A 27,159-nucleotide genomic window follows, 5' to 3' on the forward strand; every position below is an offset into this window, starting at 1 on the left:
TGATCGGCAGCCCAACACAGTTTTCTTCTGCGAGATGGCTACAGTTACTATTCTACCACGGACAGCCAAGTTCGCAACCTCGGAAGAGGAAGTTACATCTTGTTTAGGGCCGTTTATGAAGGGATCTGGATACCTATTGGAGGACTAGGTCACATGTTGGTGGACTATAAATGAACTCTGGTGAAGTCCTCTGGGAAATGGAGTTTCCTCAGACTAATGTACATATTTTACTGTATTACCATGTTTTATTGCGTTTTATTATATTTGGTGCACCTTTTCTTTATGCACATTATCCATGTTACACTCGAGTGCACAAAATATCTTGCTGCTGAGCTTTTTCTTTACTGGTTTAATAGAGAAAGAGAAGCATAATGTGAGCCTCCGGTCTTGACATAGAATCAAAAGTTGGCACCCATGAACCCACAGTTTAATTTCCTAATAACTGCGTTCAGCACAACAGAAGCATTCATTTGTGATTAAGCAATTTGACAAGCATATAACATTTTTATTTATTTATTTTAATTTTTATAACGCGCCACACACCTGTAGGTCTCAGGGCACACACAAAACAAAGCTACATCAGAAGAGTAACTTCGAAAAAGGACAAGTTATGCAAGGTTGAAAAGATGATTCTTAACTTTTTTTCTTGAAATCCAAAAGAGAAACCCTCTCTCTCAGGTCGGGAGGGAGTGCATTCCATGCCAAGGGCACCTGGACATTAAATGTGGTCGCAAAATCCTTTCAGTTTGAATTTAGGCTGTTGGAAACTGGCCTGATTGGCTGATCGAAGCAAACGGCCAGGATGATAGACCCTGGTGCGTTCACAAAAAAGGAAGGGGCCTGCAGATACAGGCATTTGTGACTCAGCGTTAGCGCCTTGTGTGTTACACAATGTTTCACCAGGAGCCAATGAAGCTCCCTCCTGGCATGAGTGATGTGAAGTGCTGCCATGTGTGCCTGGGAAGTACCCAGAAACAAGCTGCTACAGTAGTCCAGGCGTGATTTGACCAGTGCTGAGGCAAGAAGGGACATATTCCCAAGAGTCAGGAATGGACGGATGTGGCTGAGGAGTTTATTAATATAGCCACAAGATGCCCGAAGTAGGGCAACATGGGGTTTCATGGAGAGCTCAGCATCGAGCATAACTCCTAGGGTCTTCACACTTTTTGCCTCTTGTATGATGAAACCGGCTATATTGAAGTTTTGGAAGGCTGCCGATAATTCTTTCAGAAGAGGCCCTGTGGCAATAATCAAGAGCTTGGTTTTGTCTTTATTCAGAACCAACGCATTGGTTGCCATCCAGGCCTGGATGGTGCCGTAGACCATGTTGATGGTTACCGTGTCCTGTGCATACATACCTGAGAGCCTCAGGACCACCTCAGTGGCATCAGCATAGTTAGCATATTACACACCCAGGTCAGGAAGGAAAAGATATAAATGTTTAACAAAGTCGGCGAGATGCAAGATCCCTGTTGTATCCCACAAGAGATGGCCTCCTGAGTGGTACTTGCATTGCCCACTACGACCCTTGCGTTGCGGGGTCCCAAGAAGGATGCCACCCACAAGCAGCCTCATTGGAACATCCTGCCACCTCTCGCAGCCTGGTGATAAGGAGGGAGTGATCCACGAGATCAAAAGCCACAGAGAGGTCCAACTACATAAGCTGGGCAGGATGACTGCCATCCACAATAAGGGAGAGGTTAGATTTTAAATTGAGAAGGGCAGTCTCTGTGCCATGTCTGACTCGAAAGCCAGACTGGTGTGGGCCGAGGATGTTGTTTGTCTCAATATAGTTCTGAAATTGTAACGAGTCTGCTCGGTGCAACTCTAACCAAGAAGGGAACATTGGTGATGGGATGATAGTTCCCAGCTTTGAGGGGATCTAAGCTGCTCTTCTTAAGAAGTGGCGTAATCCAGGCCTCCTTCAAAAACTGAAGTACTTGACCTTCGGAGAATGATAAGTTCACCAACTTGGTAACCCAGGGGACTAAGATGTCTGAACAGTCTTTAAACACTCTTGAGGGACAAATGTCCCTGTGACATGCATATAAATATATCCTGTGATAAAACACAAAGGAAGGGGCACAAACATTACATGGTATATGTGTGGTAGTCTGACAAAAAGAAAACATTTCAAAGAAAACTAGTGAATGCAAGTTTACGCAGCATTTTTGAGTTTCAAAATGACTTTTTGTTTTTTCTATGAAAGTGTAAGATGCACATTTGGAAAACAAGAGTGTGCCCAGCATGCAGAAAACCTGCTTTTGACAGTGATGCACCTACCCCAGTGATAGTCTCGGCCCTTTAACTAGCGCTGGGCAGAGAAACAAAAAGCCCACCTCTCAAACTGTTGAGGTCAAGCATCCACCTTGACTTTCACCACATATGGTGGTTTACAGTGACAAGATGGCATCCTGAAACGTGAACAAAGGGAGCAGATGCAAAGCACCCTACTTAGGTTAGACTGGGGTAGAACACAGAAAAGTCACTGGTGACAATCTTTTTAGTACAACCACATATACTCCCAGAAGGGTCACTGGATGCCTCTTGGACTTAAATGCAGCATTAATGATTTACCCCTGATAGCTACCAGATCACTTCTGGAGATAGACAAAATAAAATGAGATGCAGCACAGGAGAAATCTGTAAACAAGAGACCACAGTTTGTTCGATTGATACCATTGATCTACTCAAGCTAAGTCTTCTCATTTTAAATGTCAATTGTCTGAACATATGTCATGTGATTTTCTTCTTCGGTACATGTCCCCTAAAACAAAATGGTCTTTAAATTGTAAACTAGTAGATACACTTGCTCCGATTATCCCCAACTGATCCCATCTTGTTTTAGCAGACGTCAATGTTTAGCTTGAGGACTAGAATAACACCAAATATACATTTCTTATAGCCTTTCTGACCTAGAAATAAATGTAAAGATTAAAGGCCTCATTATGAGTATGCCGGTCTGGATAAAATGCCAGGAAAACTGCCTGTAATACCAGCTCCAGCATTTTTCCGGACCAGCATACTCAGAATCTGCAGGTAGGGGCAGAGAACCACCGGCAGGCCTGACCTGTTCAGGCCCCTAATGGCCGAGAATTCACTGAATCAACAACACCATTGACAGCGGTGCCAGTGATTCTGTGGGACCCCCTGGAATGGGAACTTACCGCTGTTGCCCATAATATCCAGGTAACACCCGGATATCGGGTGCCAGTAACGGTAAAGGAGTTTGCCAGTAACCCACTGGTAGCACAGACAGCTTACCAGCAAACTTCTAATAAGGGCCTAAGTCCCCACACATCAAGCTAGGCACATATTAGGTGGAATTTTACAAAACCCTCTTTAGACCCCTTCCATGAAACATTGCCCCCATTGCGTGTGAGATGGTTTAATCACTATGGCACCCCATACGTATTCTCTTTGCCCCTAGACACACTCCCTTAATCAATAACACATTCCTTGCTATGAATGGACCAAGGTGAATAATAAACCCCTTCACAATGTCTTTAACCCCTGCTGAATTTTGCCATAGACTTGAACCAGCTAACAATCCTCAGTAAGCCTTCGGTCAACACCAAGATACATTTTGGCCCTTGATAAAAATCACCCCTCGTAACAACAAAAGTACCTATCAAAACTGGCTCACACCAAAACTGGGCAGGCTTGGAGTAAAACCTAGACAAGCAGAGTGTAAACTGAGGATAGGCTACTGCCCCACCCAGCACACAGAGTAAAAGGAAATACAAAGTCATGACCAGAAAATGATCTTTAAAGCTAAGCAATCATTGTATGCAAAATGGGTAATTCTAGAACAAGATCAAACCAAAGAAGCTTTTCATGTTATAAGTGAGTTATAAACCATCAACTCAGCACATGTCCCCTTAACACATCACAAGAACTCGGATACCCTAGACACTTCTTTGGCAATGGTAATCTGATCATAGAAGACATCTTTACGTATACACCTGATCTTTACTCTGATGCCCATGAAGACATTTATCTGGTGGTTCATCATGAATCCATCATCACTAAGTTTAATACCAACCGCATTGAGAAAACACATTTTCTTCAATAATGGAAAACAACAGCTTCTCCCAAATATTTGTACCTAGGAAAATGTATGAATGATCTTGGAGCACTACTCCCATGATTTACAAAATAACATTTACTTTCAGACCATGCCTCTGTACCCCAAATCATGAAATATGCTGTAAGTCGTTCCTCTATTGAAGAAGACCAACTTGGACACTGACGTTCCTTAGAACTATCACCCTATCTCTAAATTCCTCTACCTAGGGAAGTTGATGCAACAAGTTGTAAATAAATAACTCCAGCCTCTCATAGAACATCTCAAATTTCTCAACCGAAATACGTCTGGGTTGAGATTGCCAGAGGCACAGAGTCTGTACTCATGGCTATAATGGATGACCGTAGGAAGGTGGACGGATGCTGGCTGGCACTGTCGCAGAACTGATTCTGCTGTATTTACCAGTGGCCATTGGCACAGACTTTCCTGGTACGTCTACCGTCAAATTTGATGCATGCATAACCCCTGCACTGCATCCGACTGCCTTCCCACCCTTTGAGTCATTCGGTAAAGTGCGCTTCAAAATATGCAGTCGCCACTAACCATTAGCTAGAAGTAATTGACTCTTCACAAGTAAGACATCATGTGCTGTGTCTCTTTAGGGAGCGGAGGGGGCGAAGCTGCTTTGGAACCATTCACTCTAACCAAATGTGCTCCATCCGTTCTCAAACCGGTTCCCCTAAACCTAGAATCTTGATTTGATTCCAATCCTTCCTTAATTCCACAACTCCACCAGCTGGCAGAATCCTGCTTCTTCCACCATAAAACCCTCCAACAACTTCCAAATTATTTTCTAGTGAACAAGGTATAACTTTGCTCAAAACATTCATATCAGCAAGTCTTGACTATGCAATTCAGAGTATATTGGTCTGATAAAGAAACAGATTGTGTGACTCCAACCAACATATATAAAATGTGACAGCATATTTCCCTTGAAAAGAATATGCCAGGTTTCAGTTTTCTTTGGCAGTTTGACTGGCAAACAATAACAAGACAGATTGAAGGACACATTACGCAATCCTTAAAGTTATACAGTAGGTCAATCTCCTTCAGGGAAAAGGTTAAAAAGTGCTTTCAAACTGGGAAACTGTTAAACGGATCGTAGACTTTTGGCAGTACCCCATTTCGTTAGACAATGGCTAGGGGGTCATTCTATCTTATATCTTACATCCAGACTTTGGAATCCTGTCCCCCCTCCATTTGAGATACCTGGCGGACCATTTGGAGATTTTTAAACTAAAAATGTGATTAGATCCATAGAACAAATGCCTACAATATAAAATGTATACCTTTCTGATACAGCACTGCCATTTTATAGCACTAAGATGCTTACAGGTGTATTTTAGTGCTTCATAGGTATAATAAAGTAAAGTAACCATACTAATCTCCTTGCCTTGCATGCACAGCCCAATCCAGTTGGTACCCAGGCATGCCACACCACAGTCCTTGAACACCAGTCCTCTGACCTAATCACTGACATGACCCTTTCACTTCTTCTCACTGGGATCACCTACTGGTACCCAGGTCATCCTAGCCCTCTGTAGCCCTTTTCACATCCACCAAGCATTCAGAGTGCACGCACATGAAAGGGAAAAAACAGTGATGGGAAAGTTGCACCTCAGTTTGTGAAAGGACCTGCTGAGACTGACAAAAAGTAAACACCAATCCTCAAGTCAGTCATCAACCTGCCATCAGATACCATGTTCACCTTTCTCTAAATTACAGTGCTTCAGGGTAATGTTCAATGTCACCTGCAACTACTGCATAGGATTCTTTAAATGACATTGCTGAAATTTCAGCATAAAGAGGGCAGGATGTCAACGAGTGGTAGATGCATAAACTCGAGTAGACCTTGCAAGAGTCAATCGCTGTAAACGATCTGACTCATACAACACACTTCCAGAAGCCACATTAGAGTAGCATGTGCTGATTTAATATAGAAGGACAGAAAGATGATAAAGGAGAAAAAAACTTCAGAAGAAGAGAAAACAATGAATGCAAAACACAAAGAATAAAAACAAGAACTTAGAGGAAAGCTTAGCTGAGAGTTGGCTGCACATGCATAAGGGTGTTGTTGTGAACGCTTATATTTTTAAATATCCTAAAATTCTCCAGTTGTCTACCAGATTCCCAGGACATGGGCATTGGTGTGGTTTAAATCTAGAAGCATGGAGAAATGTTTTAGTGCAGCATTACAAAAACACTAGATTCTTCACAGAAACAATAGTTATTATATGTTAATGTTGGAAGGGAGGTTCTATTGGCTGCTGCAGGATGTTCAAAAATATCAATACCATGCATGTAGAATGTACAGCGATACCCATCATCTTGAGTAAAAAATAAACTTATTGAAACTTATTGAAAGAACATGAATGCAGACTTCACAAATGTAACAGTTTATTATGAAGTAGTTAATACAATTCGAAATTTAAACAAAAGTTCAACATGGATTTAAAAAATATTTAAAAGAAAGAAAAATCAAATGGCCAAACGGCCAACCTTACCCTTTCTTTCTCAAGCTGCTCAAGTTCTTTTTGCTGCCTTTCAAAAGCTTCTTCCCTTTCTCTCTGCCTCCTTTCTTCTCTTTCTCTTCTTTCTTCTTCCCATTTTTTATCCTCTTCTTCTAGGTTCTGCGTTTCCAAGGGTATTTCACCAATCACTTTAGGAACATTTAGAAAAGTATCTAATTAGCTGACACACAATATTCCTACAGTGAAGTTACATTGTGGTGAAATAATGATTCATTGCCTTAAAGTGAACACTTCTCCATAAACTAACATTTCCACAATTATATGTTGCAAAAACATTTATAACGTACAACACATTGTAAGGGTGTTGAAAAAGGAAGCTGACACAAAGGTGGCATGGTGGTGGTTATAGACATTTATGAAAAAACCCTCACTATCCGTATCATCTAAGAGGTGTTTCTCTGCCTCAAACTAATACTAAAGGATCAGTCAGAATGTCTGTCAGAATCAAAGTCCACCGGTCCTGTGTCACAACCTACTTCTAGCTCCTACACTACTAAAGACTGATATACTCCAACAGAAAGTTCCTTCCGAGGAGAACGACTCTTGTCTCCTGGTATTCAGTTGGTGTTCAAAAGAATGTTCTCTTGCAATAAGGTTGACAAGCGGAATGACTCCCTTCACCTGTCTTGCGGATTCCACATAATCGTGACAACAGCTCCAAGGTTGGTGGCTTATCGTTTCTATCACGTTACTGCAGCATAAAGGCAAAAGGGGGTTACGAAGATTACTTAGGCTATGTTAACCCTAAATTGGAAAGATACTTGTTTATTAAGTTGCGCCTAGGGATCTTACCAACAGCACACCTCAGACATCAATGGAATAATAATGTATCCTCTGTGTGTCTGTTGTGTGGCAGTATTAATGAAAACATGTTTCACTTTTTAATGATATGCCTGGTTACTTTGCAGCTGAGGAAATGATAATTAAAGTCACTGTTCCTGGTTCGAGGCTGCCGGTCAACTAATGAGGCTATGTTAGTCTGCCTCAACTCTAGTGAAATTTTTGCAGTTTATGCTACTAGCAAATATCTTGCGTGGGTGTGGAGATTAAGAATAAAGAAGGTATTATTCATGCACTGCCAACGATGTCAAGACACCTCATTTAACGGATTATGTTTTAATGCATTTTTTATAACCAGTTATTGTGAAGCCAATTTGTATTATTGTGTATTGTGTTAATGGATTGTTATAATGAATGTATGATTCTATGACTTTATTGTCAAAATAAAGCGTTGTGAAGTGAAATGAAATGTTCCACACAATCTTTGTACAACTCCACAATCTGGACCAGGAGAATGACTCCCTTCTCCTGGTACTGGTCTTTACAGTTCACAATAAGGCCAGGGGAAACGACCCCATTCAAAAAGCGTCTTTTGAATATGTCCCAAGGGTTTTTGTGTCATCCCCAGGAGAATGACTCCCTTTTCCTGGTCTTTGAAATGTTCTTTTTTGTGTATTTCAACTTGCTGTATGTATTGGCACTCTCTCTCAGCAGCAGCAAAGTCCGAAAACCTTCTCTGGTGGCCAATGGACTTGTCTTTGCCACTCGGAAGTTTTTCTGGTTCTCAAATCCTTTGTATTGGTGTTCCAGACCTTTCTCTGGTGGTCAGTGAGCTTATTGCTGCCACAGCGACGAGAAAGTTCTCCTCAGTGCTTGGTTCACTCTTCCAGTGTCCAGTAGCTATTTTGTTACTAATGGGACGATGGAGATCCTCCATGATGCACTCTACACAGTTATACTCTCCAATGGCCTTATAGCTGCCACTGGGGTGAGGAACATTACGTCATGTCCCTATCTCCACCTCCACCTCCCCCTTATCCCTACCGGGTCTCCCTTTACCCTTCTCATGGGATGCAGCATGTCACCGGTCCTTCATGGGGTGGAGTTCCTTTTCAACGGCTTCCTCTGCTCTTCTCATCCGCTTCAATGGTCGCTGTGCACCTTCACTGTCCTACGCTCCCTATGGTCTTGGCTTCGCTCTGGGACCCTGTTAGGCAGAAACCTGTGCAGTTCCCTTAGGGACCACTGCAAAAGATTTAAGACTACAGGTGTTTGGCAGTAAACCCACTTGGTAGCAGTCTGTACCACACAGATTCACTTGGTAGCTGTGGCTGAGCAGTCAGACTTCCCTCAAGAAGAGTTAGGCAGTATATAGAGTATACACAATAGGTACAGAGATACAGTAGCACAAGCAAACACTGACCAGAGCTTTGGTGTAAAAGTATATAGTTATTTATTTAAAGACACACTTGTAGATTACACTAGCACAAAGAGGTAAGTAAATTCAGCACACAGTTACTATTATATATATACAACCCTAATTACTTATTAGACAAGTCTTAATGAGAAACAACTTATTTTCAGACAGAGGTGAGCGCTTAACATAAGATGGCACTCTAATAAGTTATTAAAAAGGGAGGGGAAAAATACAGAGTTATAGAAGCACACACATTTCAATACTTTTAAAAGAACCATAGTAAGGCAGGATAGGCAGAGTTCTACTGGAGAGCAAGGAAGTCAATTGCAAGGCCCACTCTTGGAGCGAGCAAGCAGAAGGGGTCCAGATTCACACAGTGGGGTTATGCCCAAAGAGTCTTGTAGATAGTTTGCACAGAAAGAATTAAATTAAAGTCAGGAAAAGTTAGGTAGGTTGTCCCAGGCCAGCCCAGGTTAGAAAGTCGAGGCTTTACTGTCACCCCGAACGATCTGTCGCAAGGGAAGCCAGGCGGGACACAGTACCTTAAGTGGGAAGGAAGCTCCAGCGGGGCCAGTTGTTCCTGGCAGCGGGTGTAAGTCGGTGTTTCGTCCAGAGGAAGAGGAGGTCTCGACGTGGAGGAAAGATGAAGGTCGTTGCACTGCCAGGGAAGAAACCAGCCACGGAGTTCTTCGGTTAAAAGGTACTACCCTTCTATTCGCGGTAGTGGTAAGCTGTGGTATTCCAGTTGCCGGGGTGCTTGGCACGGGCAAGGCGGCCACGAGATGCTCGAGGAAGGTGAAAAGAAGGCAAAACTGGTTATCCCCACCAGTCAAAGGAAGAAGACTCTCCGGACTGGAGATCTCCTCTGTCGTCGGGAAAAGTGGTGAGACGGTTCAGCAGGGCTCCACCAGTGGTGTCGTCGTTGCAGGTCGGCTCAGCTTCTCCCTCCTCGGATTCTTAGGTCCTGTGGTGACTTCTGCAGTTCCAGTCTCCAAAGCCCTGCTTTTATGCAGCAAACCCCCATTCATTCAGCCTAGCTGTCAATCAAACATGCTAAGTGGTGAGCCGGCCGGCTCACCACTTGGGACAATCACACAAGAGTGCGACTTGAGTTGCCAAGGCAACTCAGTCCAGGGTGCTTAAACCCCCTCCCACACCCCCTGTGCTACCCAGACAGAGTGGCACCACTTTTGGAGGCTTCTGTGGAGAAGCCCGCCAAAAAGTGGAACAAAGGGCTCGACTTGGGTTGGAGTCACAGAAGAGAACACAAACGCCATTTTAGAATCGAGTTCTGGCAAAAAATACCAACCGCTGAATTAATATTAAATAAACCGGCGGTATGTTCGAGGCTATAGGAATTAAATAATAAAGTTGGTAGCCTCGAACAATGGGAAAATCCCATAGAGATATATTTGCGGTCGAATATAAAAAGTAGTATCCACTGCCACCAGCCAAAACTCGATCGGGGGGACGGAGACGTGCCCCATCGAACAACAGACCCCGGGGCAATCGAATTGCCCCGACCAGTACGTCCACAATATGATGGTTTGCACTGGTTTCTGTTCATATTTTGGGACTAGTAAAGCTAATGGTGACTTTACATGCCCTGGGAGACAATAGTCAGTCCCAGGGTATGGAGTCTCTGTGGGGGGGGTCGCTACGACACCCCCTGGGTTACGGCACGGAGGGTGCTGTGTAACCCACATCAAAAACACACGAGACCCTATGTAGTAAAAGACCCTATAGCCCATAAAACACATGGAAAGACAAAGGGACACCTCAAATCATGTCTAAGAGTGGGAGTAAAAGAGTCTCACTCTTAGCAGGAGAAAAAAGCTGCTGGGGGACTCACTAGGTTTGGGAAATTAGCCTTTACAGAGAATTCTCCCTAACAGACCCGGCAGTCCACGTTGTTGCAATCACGCCAATGCTTCTTCCCTTCGGCCTCGCAATTGGGTCTGCTCCCCTCAGACCCACAATGGTCTCTTGCAGCCTGCCGCCGGCATTCCCTGCACAGATTTTCTTTCAGTCCTCACTCTGAGTACGCAACTCCTGGGCTCCAGCTGGCTCTGACTTTCCTGTGATCGGACACTCTTTAGTCCCTCTTCTCTTTCCTTTTCATCTCTGGGACGCTGCCACGGCGCAACGTCAACACCTGTAGATAAGGGATAAGTTACTTACGTGTAAATCCGTTACTTCAGCATTGGTACCTTTCATAGATTCACATGCTGTGAATATTCCCAGTCATCAGGCTGTGAATCCTCAGTAACATAGAGCAGTTTAAACTTAAACTGAAAACTTTCAGTCACTTTTGTGCTCCATCATAGTCATTTTGGGCGATACTGCTCACAGCCAACAGGAACACCTTCCTTAACTCCTCCCCTGCCTCCCATCTTCAGATTTGGCAGCGCACTTGAGTGGCAGTAAGAGCCAAAAGATGAGCCATGCAGGTCAGGTGGGAGGGTCGCATGTGAATCTATGAAAGATACCAAGACTGGAGAACCTGAGTTACAGGTAAGTCACTTTTTCCTTCTCCAGCATTGAATCTTTCATAGATTCACATGCTGTGAATAGATTACAAAGCAGTATTACAACAATACCCATGGGCGGCGGTAAACTCCCAGCATAACTTACCACCTCACGCACAAAAGTTCAGCAGAACCGACTGGTCGACCCTAACCATTCTGCGGAATCTCGATCGACACAGTAGAACCTGGTGAACGTATGCACCGATCTCCAAATGGCAGGTGTCGGGCAGCGGAATTCCAGAGAGGAAAGCAGTGGTTGCAGCCACTGTCTGGTAGAGTGAGCTCGGGGCCTGCCGGGAAGCGGTCTGCCGGCTTGCTGATGGCAGAATGATATGCAGGCAGACTCTGGTAGGCCAAATAATACAGGCAAAACCACCTGCTGATTTAGATGGAAAGCAGATGGCACCTTTGGCATAAATGTCGGGTTAGTACCTAGAACAGCCTTGTCCTTGAGAAGAACAGGTTACTTATCAACTGTAACGTTCTTTCGATTGGATGTTCCTCCCAAGTATTCCTCATCTTATGATAATCGTATCCCAGCATCAGCTGCTTCGGAAAAAATGTTCACCAGGGGGTGCTGTGTTCGAGACCTCGGAGTCGATGTCCCTCGAGGGCCGCTGTCGGGAGTCGACGTCATCCGCTGTATAAAGGGCTCGAGCAGCGCCCGTTACCTCAGTTCTGTTTTTACGGTGTTCGTGGTCGCATCAGTTGATCAGGCTTTAAGTCTTTAGGCTCTTAAGGAAGTTAGAGTGCAACTAGCGTAAACTGTACGGAGGGGTAGGATGGAGGGTCGATGAGGAATACGTGGGAGGAACATCCAATCAAAAGAATGTTACAGTTGGCAAGTAAATTGTTCTTCAAATGGCTTGTGTCCTCCCACGTATTCCTCATCTTATGATAGACTCCCATAGCAGTGGTAATTTTGGAGGTGGGAGTACTAGAAATTTTAGTGCTTTACAAAGGTGTGCATTGATGACCAGGTGGCCGCAGCACAAATATCCTGCACAGGGACACCCCTCTGAAGGGCCGTGGAAGTTGCCATGCCTCTGGTTGAATGAGCCCTTAATCCATCCGGAGGATCTTTTCCAGCCAATTTATAGCACTCCGAGATGGCTAAAATTATCCATCTGGATAGAGTTTGTTTAGTTACTGCAAGGCCCAATTTGTGCCCAGTGTATCCAACGAATAGTTGGTCACATTGTCGGAGATTTGTCAGTCTGGAAATATAGAAACTGAGAGCCCTTTTTGGGTCCAGTCTATGTAACCTTTCCTCTTCCTTACTAGCATTAGGTGGAGGATAAAAGGAAGGTAGAACAATCTTCTGTGACAGATGAAAATCAGACACTATTTTAGGCAAGAAAGATGGTTTGACTTTTAAAATCACCTTGTCCCTATCGAAAATGGTGTGAGGAGGCTTACAAGATAGTGCCTGCAACTCACTTACCCTGCGGGCTGATGCTATAGCCACTAACAGAATCGTCTTAAGAGTGAGCAGTCTTAATGGGCAAGAGTGTAAGGGCTCGAAAGGAGCCCACATGAGAAATTTTAAGATGAGATTTAAGTCCCAGATGGGCACCTAAAAAGGTGTCAGAGGGTATACATTTGCCAACCCTTTCAGGAATTGAATGACTAAAGGCATTTTAAAATAGGAAACATCTTCCGAGGAGCTTTTATCGTACCAACTTGGAGCCCCAAATTGGCTAAGTGCAAGAGAAAAGAAAGTACTGTTGGAATATTCCTGCACCAGTTACTGAATTTATTCCAACGACACCGGTACAGGGATTTTGTTGTTGGCCTTCTGGTTGAAAGCAAAATCTCCATTACGTCATCCGGGAGGTTCCAATCCTTATATCTTAGCCTCTCAGAAACCATGCGTGAAGGCTGAGTGTCTTGACCTCTGGATGGAGAACTCGACCTTCCTCTTGCGAGAGAAGATCCTCTCTTTGTGGAAGAAGTATTGGAGGGCAGATGGACATGTCCAGAAGGTCCGGGTACCATGTCCTCCTGGCCCAATCTGGGGCAATTAGGATCATGGTTTTCCTGAACTTTCTCCACCTCCTGATTACATGAGGAATCACGGGGACTGGAGGAAACGCGTAAAGGAGTGGAAATACCCAGTCCACAACGAACGCGTCCCCTAGAGCTCCTCAAGGGAAATTCCCTTGAGCATTACAGTTCGCACTTCCGGTTTGTCCCGGTCGCGAACAGATCTACTTGAGGGGTTCCCCAAAGGGCGAAGATCTCTTGAAGGACTTCCTGAGCTGGCTCCCATTCGTGGGAGACTGTGCTCTGTCTGCTCAGAGCGTCTGCCGCCGTATTTAGCTCTCCGGCCAGGTGAACTGCCGATAGAGAGATTCCTTCTTGCATTGCCCAGAACCAGAGCTGCATTGCCGTTCTGCATAGTGGAAGTGATCCTACACCTCCTCTTTTGTTGAGGTAGTACATTGCCACTGTGTTGTCCTTCATTATCAGGACATTCTTTCCTTGTACAGAGCGCAGAAAAGCCTTCAGCGCTACTCTGATTGCTTTCAGCTCCAAAAGGATGATGTGTAGTTTGGACTCCAATGGAGACCGACGACCGCCGATTGTCAGATCGTTGGTGTGGGCTCCCCACCCCGTGAGTGAGGCGTCCGTCACTACGGTTATCTCCAGCCATGGTTGCCAAAATGGTTTTCCCTTGAGGATATTCTCCTTGCAAGCCCACCATAGAAGATCTTGAGCCACTTTGGTTGGGACTTGTAGAAGATCTGACATCTCCCCCGAAAACTGGGACCATTGAGTCCTGAGGGACCACTGAAGGGATCTCATTCTCAATCTGGCCTCTGGTACCAGAAAAATGCAGGATGCCATGAGGCCTAGCAACCTTAGGAAGACGAATGCCGGTAGATGTAGGGCATTTCGAAATTTCATTACCATCTGAGGCGAGGCTTTCCCTGAGGAAGTATCCAGGATCGCTCCGATGAATTGGAGATTTTGGCTTGGAATCATTTGTTACTTCTTGTAATTGAGGGAGAAGCCCAGACTGTGTAAGAAATGGCAGGTCAAGGCCAGATGTTCCTGGGCTCGTTCGGATGAACTCGCCCTTATTAGGCAATCGTCCAGATAAGGGTAGACGTGAATCCCCCTTATTCTGATACCCGCTGCCACCACCGCCATCAGTTTGGTGAAAACCCTCAGGCGGAGGTTAGCCCAAATGGTAGAACTCGAAACTGATGACAACCACCAATTGCGAACCGCAGGTACTTTCTGTGCTTGAGATGAATTGGCACATGAAAATAAGCATCCCGAAGAGCCAATGAAACCAGCCAGTCCTGAAGTTGAAGAGCTTGAAGGATCTGAGAAAGGGTCACCATCTTGAACTTCTCCTTCCTGAGGAACTTGTTCAAGTTTCTCAAGTCCAAGATGGGTCTCAATCCTCCATCCTTTTTGGGGATGAGAAAATAGGGGGGGGGGGGGGGGGGGAGTACCACCCCTTGTCCCTCTCCGCTACAGTTACATGTTCTATTGCACCTTTCTCTAGCAGGGTTAAAATCTCCCGCACAAGGAGCAGGTCTGGATTTTTTACAGAGTTGGCTCCCGGTGGATGATCTTGAGGTCTTTGATGAAAAGGAAGACAGTAACCATGGAACACTATCTCTAGTGCCCAAGCATCTGACGTAATGCCCCGCCATTCATCCCGATACTGAGTGATTCTGCCTCCCACCAGGGTTTTGTGGGTTAAGACCTCAAAGTGGCTTTGCAGCAGTGGCTGAGGAGGTAGTAGCCGCTGCTGTGGCTGATCTAGCACCTCTCCCTTTTCCACCACAAATGGGTTTTCACTGTTGGCCTCTGTGACTGGCCTGCCCTCTCCCTTTTCCAAAAGAGCAATAAAAGCGAAAAGGGTGACTCTTCCAGGAAGATAAACCTGCGTAAGAGTGTTGATAAGGTTGTCTTATGGCGGCGCTGAGTGATTTTGCTGCCGCCTTCGAGGTCTGCAGCTTCTCCAGGCTCTCATCTGCCTTGCTGCCAAACAACCTGAAGCCGTCAAAGGGCATATTAAGTGGTCTAGACTGCACATCAGGGGCAAATCCAGATTTTCTTAGCCATGCGAATCTGCGCAAGACCGTGCTAGAAGCCATGGACCTGCTTATACTATCCGCAGTGTCCAATCCTGACTGCAGGCATTCCTCCATAGCCTCTTTACCATCCTTCACTATAGCCAGGAAACCATCCCGTTCCTCACCTTCCGGGATGCGTTCAGCCGCTGATGACATACAGTCCCACAGGGTAAAAGTAAATCTTGCTAATGTGCAAGTGACATTAGTTGATTTCAGGGCCATGCTGCCCGAAGTAAAGGCTTTCCGGGCCCAAGCATCAACTTTATCGTCCCTATCTGGTGGTATTGATGGATAAGCTCATTGCCTAGTGGAAGTTGCAGCTTGAACTACAAGGCTTTCGGGAGAGGCATGCTTGGATAAATACTCTGGGTCCAATAAGGCTGGTCTATATTTTGGTACCAGTTTTTTATTCACTGCTGGAATGGAATCGAGATTATTCCAATTTACCATTACCCTTTTTTGTAAAGCTTTACGGATGCTAAAACAGGATCTTTTAAGGGACCCTCACTCAGGATATCAGTCATGCCATCCTGGTCAAAATCCGGGGAAGCTGCTTTCCATCCCATAAAATCGATGACTCTTCCCATAAGATTTCTATAACTGGGATCAGCATAATCTGTAGGGTCTGGCCTCTCAAAATCCACTTCAGAAGGTGGAACTTGTCAAAGCATAGAAAATGGCGTCGACTTGGTCCTTGGTATTAGAGAAGGCCTCGATAAAGGCGTCAAAGGCGTCGATCGGTTAGACGCTGGCTTCGTCGATGTCGAAGGAGGCTTCGATGCTGTCGAAGTTACAGGTGTCAACGCCATCTTTGTAATCGGTTTCACCGCTATGCTCGTCGACAATGTCGAGTCAAGTTTGGTCTTCGACTTCGACATCGATGTCGATTCCTTTTGCCCCGATTTGTTCACCGGAGGCTTCGATTTAGAGTGAGGTGTCAGGGAACTTTCCCTTGAAGATACTGTCATCTCTTTTTCAACCCTTGCGTGTTTGGATCTTGATTTTCCTCTGTCACTTTTAGAGTGAGTAGAGGCATGATCACCACGCGGCAACTTCAAGGGGGTCTGGGCCGCTTTCTCGAATATTTTAAACATCGAAGCCCTGAAGGCCTCCCATTTTTCGGGGGAATCGTGTTTTGAAGGGTAAGTTACTCTCCTCTCTGAAGAGGACGAGTAGGAAAAAGACCTATGACGTTGCTTTCTTGACTTTTTCGTCGAAGACGAGGAAGACTTCCTCGAGCGACTTTCCGATCTTGACCTCCTCCACTCGTGATGAAATTTCATCATAATCCTTTTGTCTTTTGGAAGACTTATACTTGTCCTCCCCCACCGCCAGCTTACCTCTGCGTTCTCTAAGAGCCTTATTTGACATCGCCTGACAGGACCCGCACTCTTCAATCCGATGGTCTGGGCTGAGGCACCAGAGGCAATTCCGATGGGGGTCAGTAATAGACATCTTCCTGCCACACTTCAGACATTTTTCTAACCCTGTCTTGGGTGTGGAGGGAGTTGAAGACGAAGACATCGTCAAAGATATTTTAGATGCGCCGTTCGTGACACGAAGCAGTTGCGTCGGAAAAACGGAACTGAGGTAACGGGCGCTGCTCAAGCCCTTTAAACAGCGGATGATGTCGACGCATAACGGCAGCCCTCGAGGGAAATCGACTCTGCAGTCTCGAACACAGCGCCCCCTGGTGAAAAAAAATTCCGAAGCAGCTGAAGCTGGGATACGATTATCATAAGATGAGAAATACGTAATAGGACACAATCCATTCGAAACATCAAATAGGGCGGCTTTACGAAAAACGGCTGCATTTCACCCACTTGCCTGGCTGAAATGATGGCCACCAAGAACACTGTTTTCTAAGAAAGATGTTGTAGATGCTTGGTGCATGGTGTCACGGCCCGCTCCCTTCGCTCCCGTTCTCGCTCCCTTCGTTCCCGTTCCCGCCACTTGGGGGCATGTTTTGGGGTTTATTCCCTACTGGACATTTCCTTCGAACCTTATGCTACAGTGTTCTGATGAATTGGGACCGTTACAAACTTATTTTCCAAGTTTCTTCCCTTCCGGATCCATTCCAGGTTTTTGGCAGCCAGCATGCTACTTAAATCAAATGACTATGCTTCCCAGAATGCCTTGGCTCACTGCTTCGCCTCCTGCTTCCCAGAATGCCTGGCTCACTGCTTCATCTCCTCCCTTGCAGGACAAGGCTGGGTGGAGGATAGGCAACACCTGTGGCTGCAGGTGCAGCAGGCGGCACGCCTGAGGCGTGTGCTCGTTTAGCAGCTTTAAAAAGCCTCAGTTTGCTTCAGTCCGGCGCTGGTCATTGTAGCAGTGTTCCTGTTGTGACTAGTCTCCTGTTCCTTGTTCCTGGTTTCTGTGCCTTGTACCTAGTTCCAGTTCCTAGCTTTTGTGCCCAGTTCTTAGCTCCTGTATCTTGTTCCTCTGTCCTGGATTTCGGATTAATGTGCTTAATTGATTTATGCTTTCTGCATTTCCCTTTCTATCTTCCTCTGTCTGCAGACAACCTTTCTCTGTGCTTTACTATTTAATGCAGCCCAGGTTGCCGGAGCGTTCTGTCTCTTTATGCTGTTCTGGTTGCTGAAGACTTGATGCATTAACCTTACTTTTGTAGTATTAGTTTACTGCCTTTTTCCCATGATTGGGAGGGAAAGGTTTTCTTTGTAATAGCGTTTCCCCAGCTCCTGATCCTACTTTATTCAGATTCCATTCCATATTTTCCATTGCACTTCAGCATTTACTTTCCATCGCATATTAGGTGTGGGTGTTGTTGTAACATGTTCCAGTGTGTATCCCCTTTTGTTTTCTTCACAAGTTAATATCACAATTCATACTTGCCCCTGACTAGGGTTAATGTATTTTGTTATCTTTAACACTTTGCTTTTACAGCCTTCTGGGTTCCTGTTTGATCTACAGGATTCGTGAATTTACTGACATTCTAGTGGTCTTTCCGGTCCTCGTGAGTACTGTTTGAATGTTACTTATTCAGTATTTTACAGAGTGTCAGTTCACAGAATCTGTACTTGCTTGCCCGCTACGTGGGTTTAGCGCCGTCAGTATCTGTAAGAGCATAGTGGGTAAAGAGTTTGCTGACTTTCCTTTCAGTTATAAGGAGGTCTTAAGTGCTTACCCTACATTCCTTTATCGTATATTGGTAATACTTTATTTGCACTCCTGGGTTTATACATACACAAGCCTTGGGTATTTTATGCACGTTGTTAGATCCAAAGTTGTTCCCTGTGCAATTCTGTGCACTTTACCCCTTGCCATAGTCAAGGCCTTCTTCCTTTCTTGACAGAATGACCAGCCGCTATTCCCGTTTGAATATGGCCAGAAAGAAAGGCAGCAAGGTTACTAAAAAATGTGTACTGAAAGCGTTGATTCCGTTTGTCTGTAACAATCAAATCACTGATCCTGACTTAAACGAACTCCTTGACACAAATGGGTATTTACGTGCAAAATATTTTTCCCACAGCCTGGCCCATCATACATTGCCTGATCCTAATTCTGTCTTTAATTTTGATCCAGATATGTCCGCACAAGCCTTAGCAGTGGAAAATAAAACACTGTTAGGTTTACTAAATACGAGTACATCTGTTGTTGAATCCCATGATTCCGGTTGTGCTTTACCTCAGATTGAACAGTTTCATGATTCAAACATAAAGAATGAAGGGGTTCAGTACATAACTTCTGTTTTCAGCCCTCAGTCAACTGCTTACTCCTCTGCACAAGTACTTACTGTAGTTTCTGACGTCAAGAGGTCTGATGTCAGTAGTTTACTTAGGGGTAACACAGATCAAGTCGGTAAGAGAGAGTATAGAACACAAGACTTGCAAGCAGTAAATGACAATGTACAATCAGTAAACGTCTGGATGACTAGGGTAGGATCCAGTCCTGATGCCACCATGCCTTCCCTTGTGCTTACTGATAGGGATGTACAGGTAAGCCTGGGCATGTTAAGAGCTGAATTTGAGGAGTTAAAACGAGAATACATCAGTTTACTAGAGGAGAACAAAATTTTACGATTTTCTCTGACTACGCTTCAAACTTTATCCGTTGATGAAGTGAAGACTGTTCAATCTCTGAGTGAGAAGGTTTTAGTAGGCCATGATACTTGTCAATATGAAACATCTATTGGGAGTGAAAGTCCTCTTTCTTGCACAGCACTTATTCAGAGCACTGATTCTGACAATTGTTCTACTGTTTGTCAGGAATTTCTGTTAGTTGAGGATTTACAAGCCACTCCTTTACCTAAGGTTTCCTCTGTAGCAGTCAGTCATAATTCAGAGTTTGAACACATACATGCTTCTGATTCCCAAACATTATCCACAATGGTGGCGTACACAGAATCAGTCACTACCGTAGGCTTAGGTTCTGCCCTTGATCTAGCTGCTGAGACTGAAGTAAACATTCAAGCTGATGTGAAGAACGATGCTACCTCTGTGTTCACTCCTTCTTCTGCCACTTTTGGTCACAATGAACAATCAAAGACAGTACCTAACTCTTGTTTTGATGGACTCATTCCACAGTGTACTAAAACAAAGACCCGGCAGGCGATTCCTGAACTGTTGATTGATAATCAGCCGCCTTCAGAAGTTAAGACAAAGGAATGGACACTTGACGAAATCCTGATTAACAGAGACTTTGGAAATGACTCTGTGTCATCCACTAAGAAGAGGTACGGCATGGGTCCTGCTCAGTCTTTGGTTAATGGTGTCATGGAGTCAACCGCCCTAAAGATGCTTTCCATTCCTGAGCCACAATTATGTCTGTCAAATTCTGGAACTCCGGTCTGTCCTCCTACAACCTTGGACTCCTCAATGTCCCAGTCCACGGCTCTACACTCATCGTTGACACACGTGTTTTCAATCAATGAACAATTGCTATGCCAGCCAGTTACTCAAGAGCCTTCACCATGTACGTGGTCAGAGCCAAAGACTTCGACAAGTTTGGCTTCAGCAAACGAGACGGCTTCAGTTCATGAAAGACCTGTATCATGCTCAGCCTCGCTGTCAATATCGGAGGAGCACTTGTCTGCTTTGTTTGATCATGTTGCAGATTCATCTACTTCAGAGCTACCTCCTAAATCTCCACCAATTATTACGGATGAACGTCCAATCTGTCCATCTTATGCTTCAGGAGGATCATCAGAAGGCCTGCCTTTTACACAAGCTAATTCTTCCAACTGCTTGACTGTAGAAGTAGCACCTCCCGCATATGTTACATCTGAGTCTGAGACTTCTGCCAAAAACATCAAGCTGGTTCACAACTCAGGAGGGCCTTACATGCAAGGCCGTTGGTCTTGCCTGGAGTTTTGCAAGAGGGAGACGGATACCATCCGCCATGGCCTAGACATCGATCAAGTAGCCAACCAGGTTAACGGGCTGGACGGTTCACATTTGGGGGCCGGTTTGGATCAGCCGCTTGACAGCTCTTTTGTTGCCGGATCTCACATGAGCCTGAAGGAAGGGACGGGCACGGCCCTCCAACTGCTGCACCATTCGGGTGCTAGTAGTCAAAGGGAGGACTTGACTGCTGCGGTTCATGATGTGCCTGTTATTGCTCCTGCTGCGAGTGTGCTTGATGTACCAAGTACTGCGTCTATCACTCTTATCGGTATGCCAAACGTCCCTGCGGCAGTATCCCACGTGCAACAAGGTGGCTATATGACTAACACCAGGAATGCCAGCCTTGTACAACCCATTGGACTTCCAGGCCCCCAAGGTGTTGAACAGATGCAAACTAATCTTGGTCTCCCTCAACCTCAGGTCTTGAATCAGATAGATGATGAGAGAAGATCCGAACCATTATCTCGGCCACCACCTTCTTTGTCTGAACATGAACATTTCCTGAAACCTGCAGTTTTCTCGCCTCTTGTGTGTAAGCCTTCAGCAAGGGGGCTACCAGAGCATCTATCCTCAGCCAAAGCATGTTGCACCAGCCAGCCTTCCTCCTCAATGATGTATGAGTGTTCGCTCCCAGAGACTGAGTTTCATGGACCTTCCAACTCTGCTTCGGGTCCTGCAAATCCTTCATGCTTTTCTTCAACCCATGAGTCTAATCCTCGCCAAAAACCTGCCTATGGCTCTTATAGACTGCAGCCTGATTCTATTCATTCCAGACCTTCTGCTTCTACCCATGGATCATCGTTTTCGTCAGTGCCGCCTCCAAAATCAAGGCGCTCCCATCATGGTAGGAAGATGTTTTGTGCGAGTAACGGCCGCCTGGAGTCAGCCGTGGGAGGGGGTATACTGTCACGGCCCGCTCCCTTCGCTCCCGTTCTCGCTCCCTTCGTTCCCGTTCCCGCCACTTGGGGGCATGTTTTGGGGTTTATTCCCTACTGGACATTTCCTTCGAACCTTATGCTACAGTGTTCTGATGAATTGGGACCGTTACAAACTTATTTTCCAAGTTTCTTCCCTTCCGGATCCATTCCAGGTTTTTGGCAGCCAGCATGCTACTTAAATCAAATGACTATGCTTCCCAGAATGCCTTGGCTCACTGCTTCGCCTCCTGCTTCCCAGAATGCCTGGCTCACTGCTTCATCTCCTCCCTTGCAGGACAAGGCTGGGTGGAGGATAGGCAACACCTGTGGCTGCAGGTGCAGCAGGCGGCACGCCCGAGGGGTGTGCTCGTTTAGCAGCTTTAAAAAGCCTCAGTTTGCTTCAGTCCGGCGCTGGTCATTGTAGCAGTGTTCCTGTTGTGACTAGTCTCCTGTTCCTTGTTCCTTGTTCCTGGTTTCTGTGCCTTGTACCTAGTTCCAGTTCCTAGCTTTTGTGCCCAGTTCTTAGCTCCTGTATCTTGTTCCTCTGTCCTGGATTTCGGATTAATGTGCTTAATTGATTTATGCTTTCTGCATTTCCCTTTCTATCTTCCTCTGTCTGCAGACAACCTTTCTCTGTGCTTTACTATTTAATGCAGCCCAGGTTGCCGGAGCGTTCTGTCTCTTTATGCTGTTCTGGTTGCTGAAGACTTGATGCATTAACCTTACTTTTGTAGTATTAGTTTACTGCCTTTTTCCCATGGTTGGGTGGGAAAGGTTTTCTTTGTAATAGCGTTTCCCCAGCTCCTGATCCTACTTTATTCAGATTCCATTCCATATTTTCCATTGCACTTCAGCATTTACTTTCCATCGCATATTAGGTGTGGGTGTTGTTGTAACATGTTCCAGTGTGTATCCCCTTTTGTTTTCTTCACAAGTTAATATCACAATTCATACTTGCCCCTGACTAGGGTTAATGTATTTTGTTATCTTTAACACTTTGCTTTTACAGCCTTCTGGGTTCCTGTTTGATCTACAGGATTCGTGAATTTACTGACATTCTAGTGGTCTTTCCGGTCCTCGTGAGTACTGTTTGAATGTTACTTATTCAGTATTTTACAGAGTGTCAGTTCACAGAATCTGTACTTGCTTGCCCGCTACGTGGGTTTAGCACCGTCAGTATCTGTAAGAGCATAGTGGGTAAAGAGTTTGCTGACTTTCCTTTCAGTTATAAGGAGGTCTTAAGTGCTTACCCTACATTCCTTTATTGTATATTGGTAATACTTTATTTGCACTCCTGGGTTTATACATACACAAGCCTTGGGTATTTTATGCACGTTGTTAGATCCAAAGTTGTTCCCTGTGCAATTCTGTGCACTTTACCCCTTGCCATAGTCAAGGCCTTCTTCCTTTCTTGACACATGGGCTCAAACAGTGACTTCATGAGTCTTGGACAGGTGGAAAAGACTGCAACAGCCCACGCAAAAACTCCTTCACCAGCCGGTGAGACCACAGGGATGGCACCCCTGCAGCACTGTTGTACCTGGAGATCGCAGCTAGGTGCACCTTAGTGGCAGAATGCATTAAACCAGACTGAGCCAGGGAGAACGGATATGACAACAGATCCTCCGGTCAGATGGTCTTCGGAATGGGGATTGTGATAAAAGAATAAAGTAACAGGGGGTTGATTAATGTTTGACGAAGAGCGTCAAAGAAAGCCCAGAGTCCTAGCTCAAGGAGCATTTAGAAGGAGTAATTTCAAAACCCAAGTGGGTACTTAGGCGGCGCATAGACACATCTATGATAGGAAATGATTCAAACTCCAGTCTGAGTATTTAAGGGGCTAAGAGGAGTGTCATGACAAGATATATGTAAGGTCGACTAGTATGTTTGTGTATTTTGAAGTTTAAGAAAGGTGTCGAGGAGCGACAAAAGTAAAATTGTGAAGTTAAAGGAGAGGAAAAGGTTATCTATCTTTTCAGTCGTCAGCGCCAACTGAACAGGTAGATTGGAGTAATTGAGAAGTAGAGGCTTTGAGCGGTGAGGATGGTGCACGCTCATATTTGTTATTTTTCTGAAACGTATTTTGTGTCAACGATAAGTATCGACAGTCAATTAAGACTTGTCACAATGGGGATTGGTACTCCACTGATGCACCTTTGCAGAACTCTGCCAAAACACGCACCCAAGCTCAAACAGTATAGTGCGGAATGGGTAAAGGGTACAGAATATAAAATGTTCATGCCATGGCCACAAGGGGGAATCGCTGTCAAAAGCGGTTTTGCAACACATGACCACATACTTGCACGCTGCGTACACAAGGAAGAAATTGGAGAAAAGGCTAGCTAGTTTAGAGCTCTGGAAAATGTATCAGGAGGAACTGGAAGATCCGCCTCCTGAGGATTGGATGCTTAATCAGTGTAGGGAGGAAGGTGCCAAGCCTTCTGCTCCCCTTACCTCGCCTGAAGTAAGTGGCGATAGTACAAAATATGAAGGATTGTATCCATTAAGGGAATTAAAGGCAGCAACAGAATATAGTAATCTGATACATGAACCGCCTGCTTATAGCAGTGATGATAGCTCAGAAAAGACTAGAGGAAAAGAAGAGACCTTTAAGGTCTTACAAGACAAAGAGCAGAAAAGTGAACAACCAAATGTGACCCTAGATATAGAACGAGAGTTTAAGAGATGGAAAGGAGAAAAGGATAAAGCTAACAAGGTTACGCTTGTGCAAAAAAAATGGATGGGCAGACAGATATTGTTTAAACTCGATGGGAAAAGTATCGAGGAAGTAAGGCAAAGGTAAAATGAACAGGATAGAAAAGACAGTACAAAGGAAAAGATTGAAAGACAGCGACCACAAGAAAAAGGATAGACAAAGGCGAGAACAAATGTACCAAGACGAGCTGCAAAAGAAAGAAGAAACGGCAGAGGAGCAAAGGAAATATGACAACAAGCTGAGAGCAATTGAAGAACGAGATAGGTTGGAGGAGAAGAGGAAGAAGCTCAGAGATTACAGGATAAAAGAATGCCAAGTCGAAGGGAAGAGGAGGTGCGTAGAGCAAATGAAAGAAGGGAAGAGAAACAACAAGAAGAGGAAATAGACATGAAGCAAAGGGAACTAGGCGGAAAATGAGACATACAGAACACAATATCTATCGCATTGAGAAAGAGTTAATGGAACCAAGTCCAGTAATATCGTGGAGCCACGTAGAAAAGTTCCTCCTGTCACAGGGCGCAATGTCAGGGCCATCGAGGATAACCTTAGAAGAGAATTATGACATAGGCAGCATCGGAGATAGGATCGATAGAGCCTATCAAGATATGAGACCAAATGGTGAATCAGGAAGCAGAAGGAAGGAAGAATGATCTATAGTTGCCCAATCACAAGGCGAAAAAGGAAGCCCATTTTGTCTCGAGCATAGAGCCTTGTCCTTGGACAGACTGACCTTAAATAGGGACGAAAGTGACGAGAGTCATACTAGTTGGGGACTAGATATGTTAGACGAAGACAGGGAAACCTTCCGTGGGGAGGAGGGAGAAAGTGCATGCGGTCCTGAGGAATGTCTGCAGACAGACAAGGCAGTGAGATGGTCTGGCCTAGAGCAACCTTAAGCTACAACGCCAGATCCTTTGGCATATAGAGAGCGACTTAAAGGACGGTTGCATAGTGAGATGGGAGAGTCGCCACCATATGTGAACAGGCTGAGGTCATTGCCAGGTAGAAGACCATCAGGAACCATTGTCCCCACTATGGATAGGCAGACGATGGGAGCCGATTGCAGATTTGGGAACACGCAGTTCCCCTTATTGAAGAAAGGAGGGGCCAGACCGCAGTATATCCCCTGACCACAAACGGATAAGGATAATTTAAGATGTAAACTCCCTACGGTGGGTGCAGAAATGGATTAATGAGCTAGAAAAGATGAAAGTAGGAAATACTCTAGCCATAGGGGAACATTAAGGGTCTCCTAGCAGTCATTCCTGGGGAAGGGGCTGTTGACATTTGGACGTTAGCATGCTACTTAAGTGTCACGGCACAGAACACGGCTCATGACTGAGCGCCATTTAAGAATTGCCGAGCGGGTGTTTGGCGAGCACTCCGGGTACAGAATCCTGATACGTCAGATATGGGTGCAATTTTGGCACGTAAAATGAAAGATGACGAAGATCAGCTTGATTACATTCAAAGTATTCAGGAACGCTGGACTTTAGGAACGCTGGACTTTGGAAACAAGGGAGCTGTGGCGGAAATCAGTGTCAGTATTTTACCAGATTTTGTGTCAGGGATTACCAGAGCAAGTACAGAGGCAGCTCAAAATGTTAGTGGAAATGGAAGCAAAGCCATGGGCAGAAATACAGTTGACTATTGCGCATCACTGTCAACTGATACAAGAGAAACATAAGAAGAAGATGCTAGGAAACTTGAGGAGGCTAAGTTAGTTCAGAAGAAATTGTCCAAGTATGCCATACAAGGGGCGGTACTGAAGCGGAGAAGTACTGGGAACGCAGCAAGCGGTGGGTACATCACAGGCAAATAGTCAACGCCAAATAGATCAAGGAGGGGAATGGGTTCACGCCGCGAGTAAATGGATTTCAGAGGAAGAGGTGGTTTCCAGAATAATCAGGTCGGGTTCCAAAATAACCTGAGCAGATTTCAGAATATGCAGATTGATAACCAAAATATGCAAGGAGGTTTTAATCAAGGGTGGCTGGTCAGAAGAGCCCCCTCCTATATATTGGACATGTGGCATGACGGGGCACATCGCGCAAACATGTGGGAGCCAAGGGTATGTACAGAATGGGTAATTCTCAAGAGGGGCGACAGCTTATCCTCCAGCACATAGCTCACAAAATAGGGATGGTTTGCCCAAGATCAGACGTGTATCAAGCACAAGCGCCACAAATACAACAGGCATTGCCAGCACCATTGATTCTGCCACAAGTGCACTCACAGCATGCACCCATGCAGATACAACAGAGTGCAAACACGGGACAGTTATTGACACCTAGAGTAGGGGGTGTCGTTGTCATGGGAGGAAGTCCTTTTACAGGTACGGGGATGAGCATGTACACACAATAGGACAGCTCACAGGGTGACTTGATGTGTTCACTACTATCAGTGACACCGAACCCCCAAGAGGAACCAAGGGTTGATGTTACCATAGGAGGCAAATCATTTTCTTGTTTAGTAGACACTGGAGCAACTCGCTCACGTATACGAGAGAGAAAATATCAGTTATTGGGAAATGCCACGAATACTCAGGGCTTCTCTGGAGCTACAAGTAGAGTTCCTTTTACCAATGAATTACCAGTCTCTATAGGAGAGTGTGACATGTATGTTCCATTGTTGTATTCAAGGCAGACTCTGGTTAATATTTTGGGCCAAGATTTAATGACTAAGCTAAATATGACGGTTTCCTTTACTGATGAAGG

At 45.1% G+C, this 27,159-nt stretch overlaps 1 protein-coding gene across 3 annotated transcripts in view; it reads right to left on the reverse strand.

Annotated features, from left to right (window-relative positions):
- OFD1 (OFD1 centriole and centriolar satellite protein) overlaps positions 1–27,159 on the reverse strand; it is a 1,295,367-nt gene that overhangs the window by 170,120 nt on the left and 1,098,088 nt on the right. For all 3 annotated transcript variants that reach the window (XM_069640569.1, XM_069640570.1, XM_069640572.1), the window contains one exon: positions 6,592–6,746. In XM_069640569.1, the coding sequence (XP_069496670.1) occupies positions 6,592–6,746 (155 nt within the window). The remainder of the gene's footprint in view (positions 1–6,591; positions 6,747–27,159) is intronic.

Source organism: Ambystoma mexicanum, chromosome 7q (assembly GCF_040938575.1).
Source record: "Ambystoma mexicanum isolate Mex_15411 chromosome 7q, UKY_AmexF1_1, whole genome shotgun sequence".
NCBI classification, from domain to species: domain Eukaryota; kingdom Metazoa; phylum Chordata; class Amphibia; order Caudata; family Ambystomatidae; genus Ambystoma; species Ambystoma mexicanum.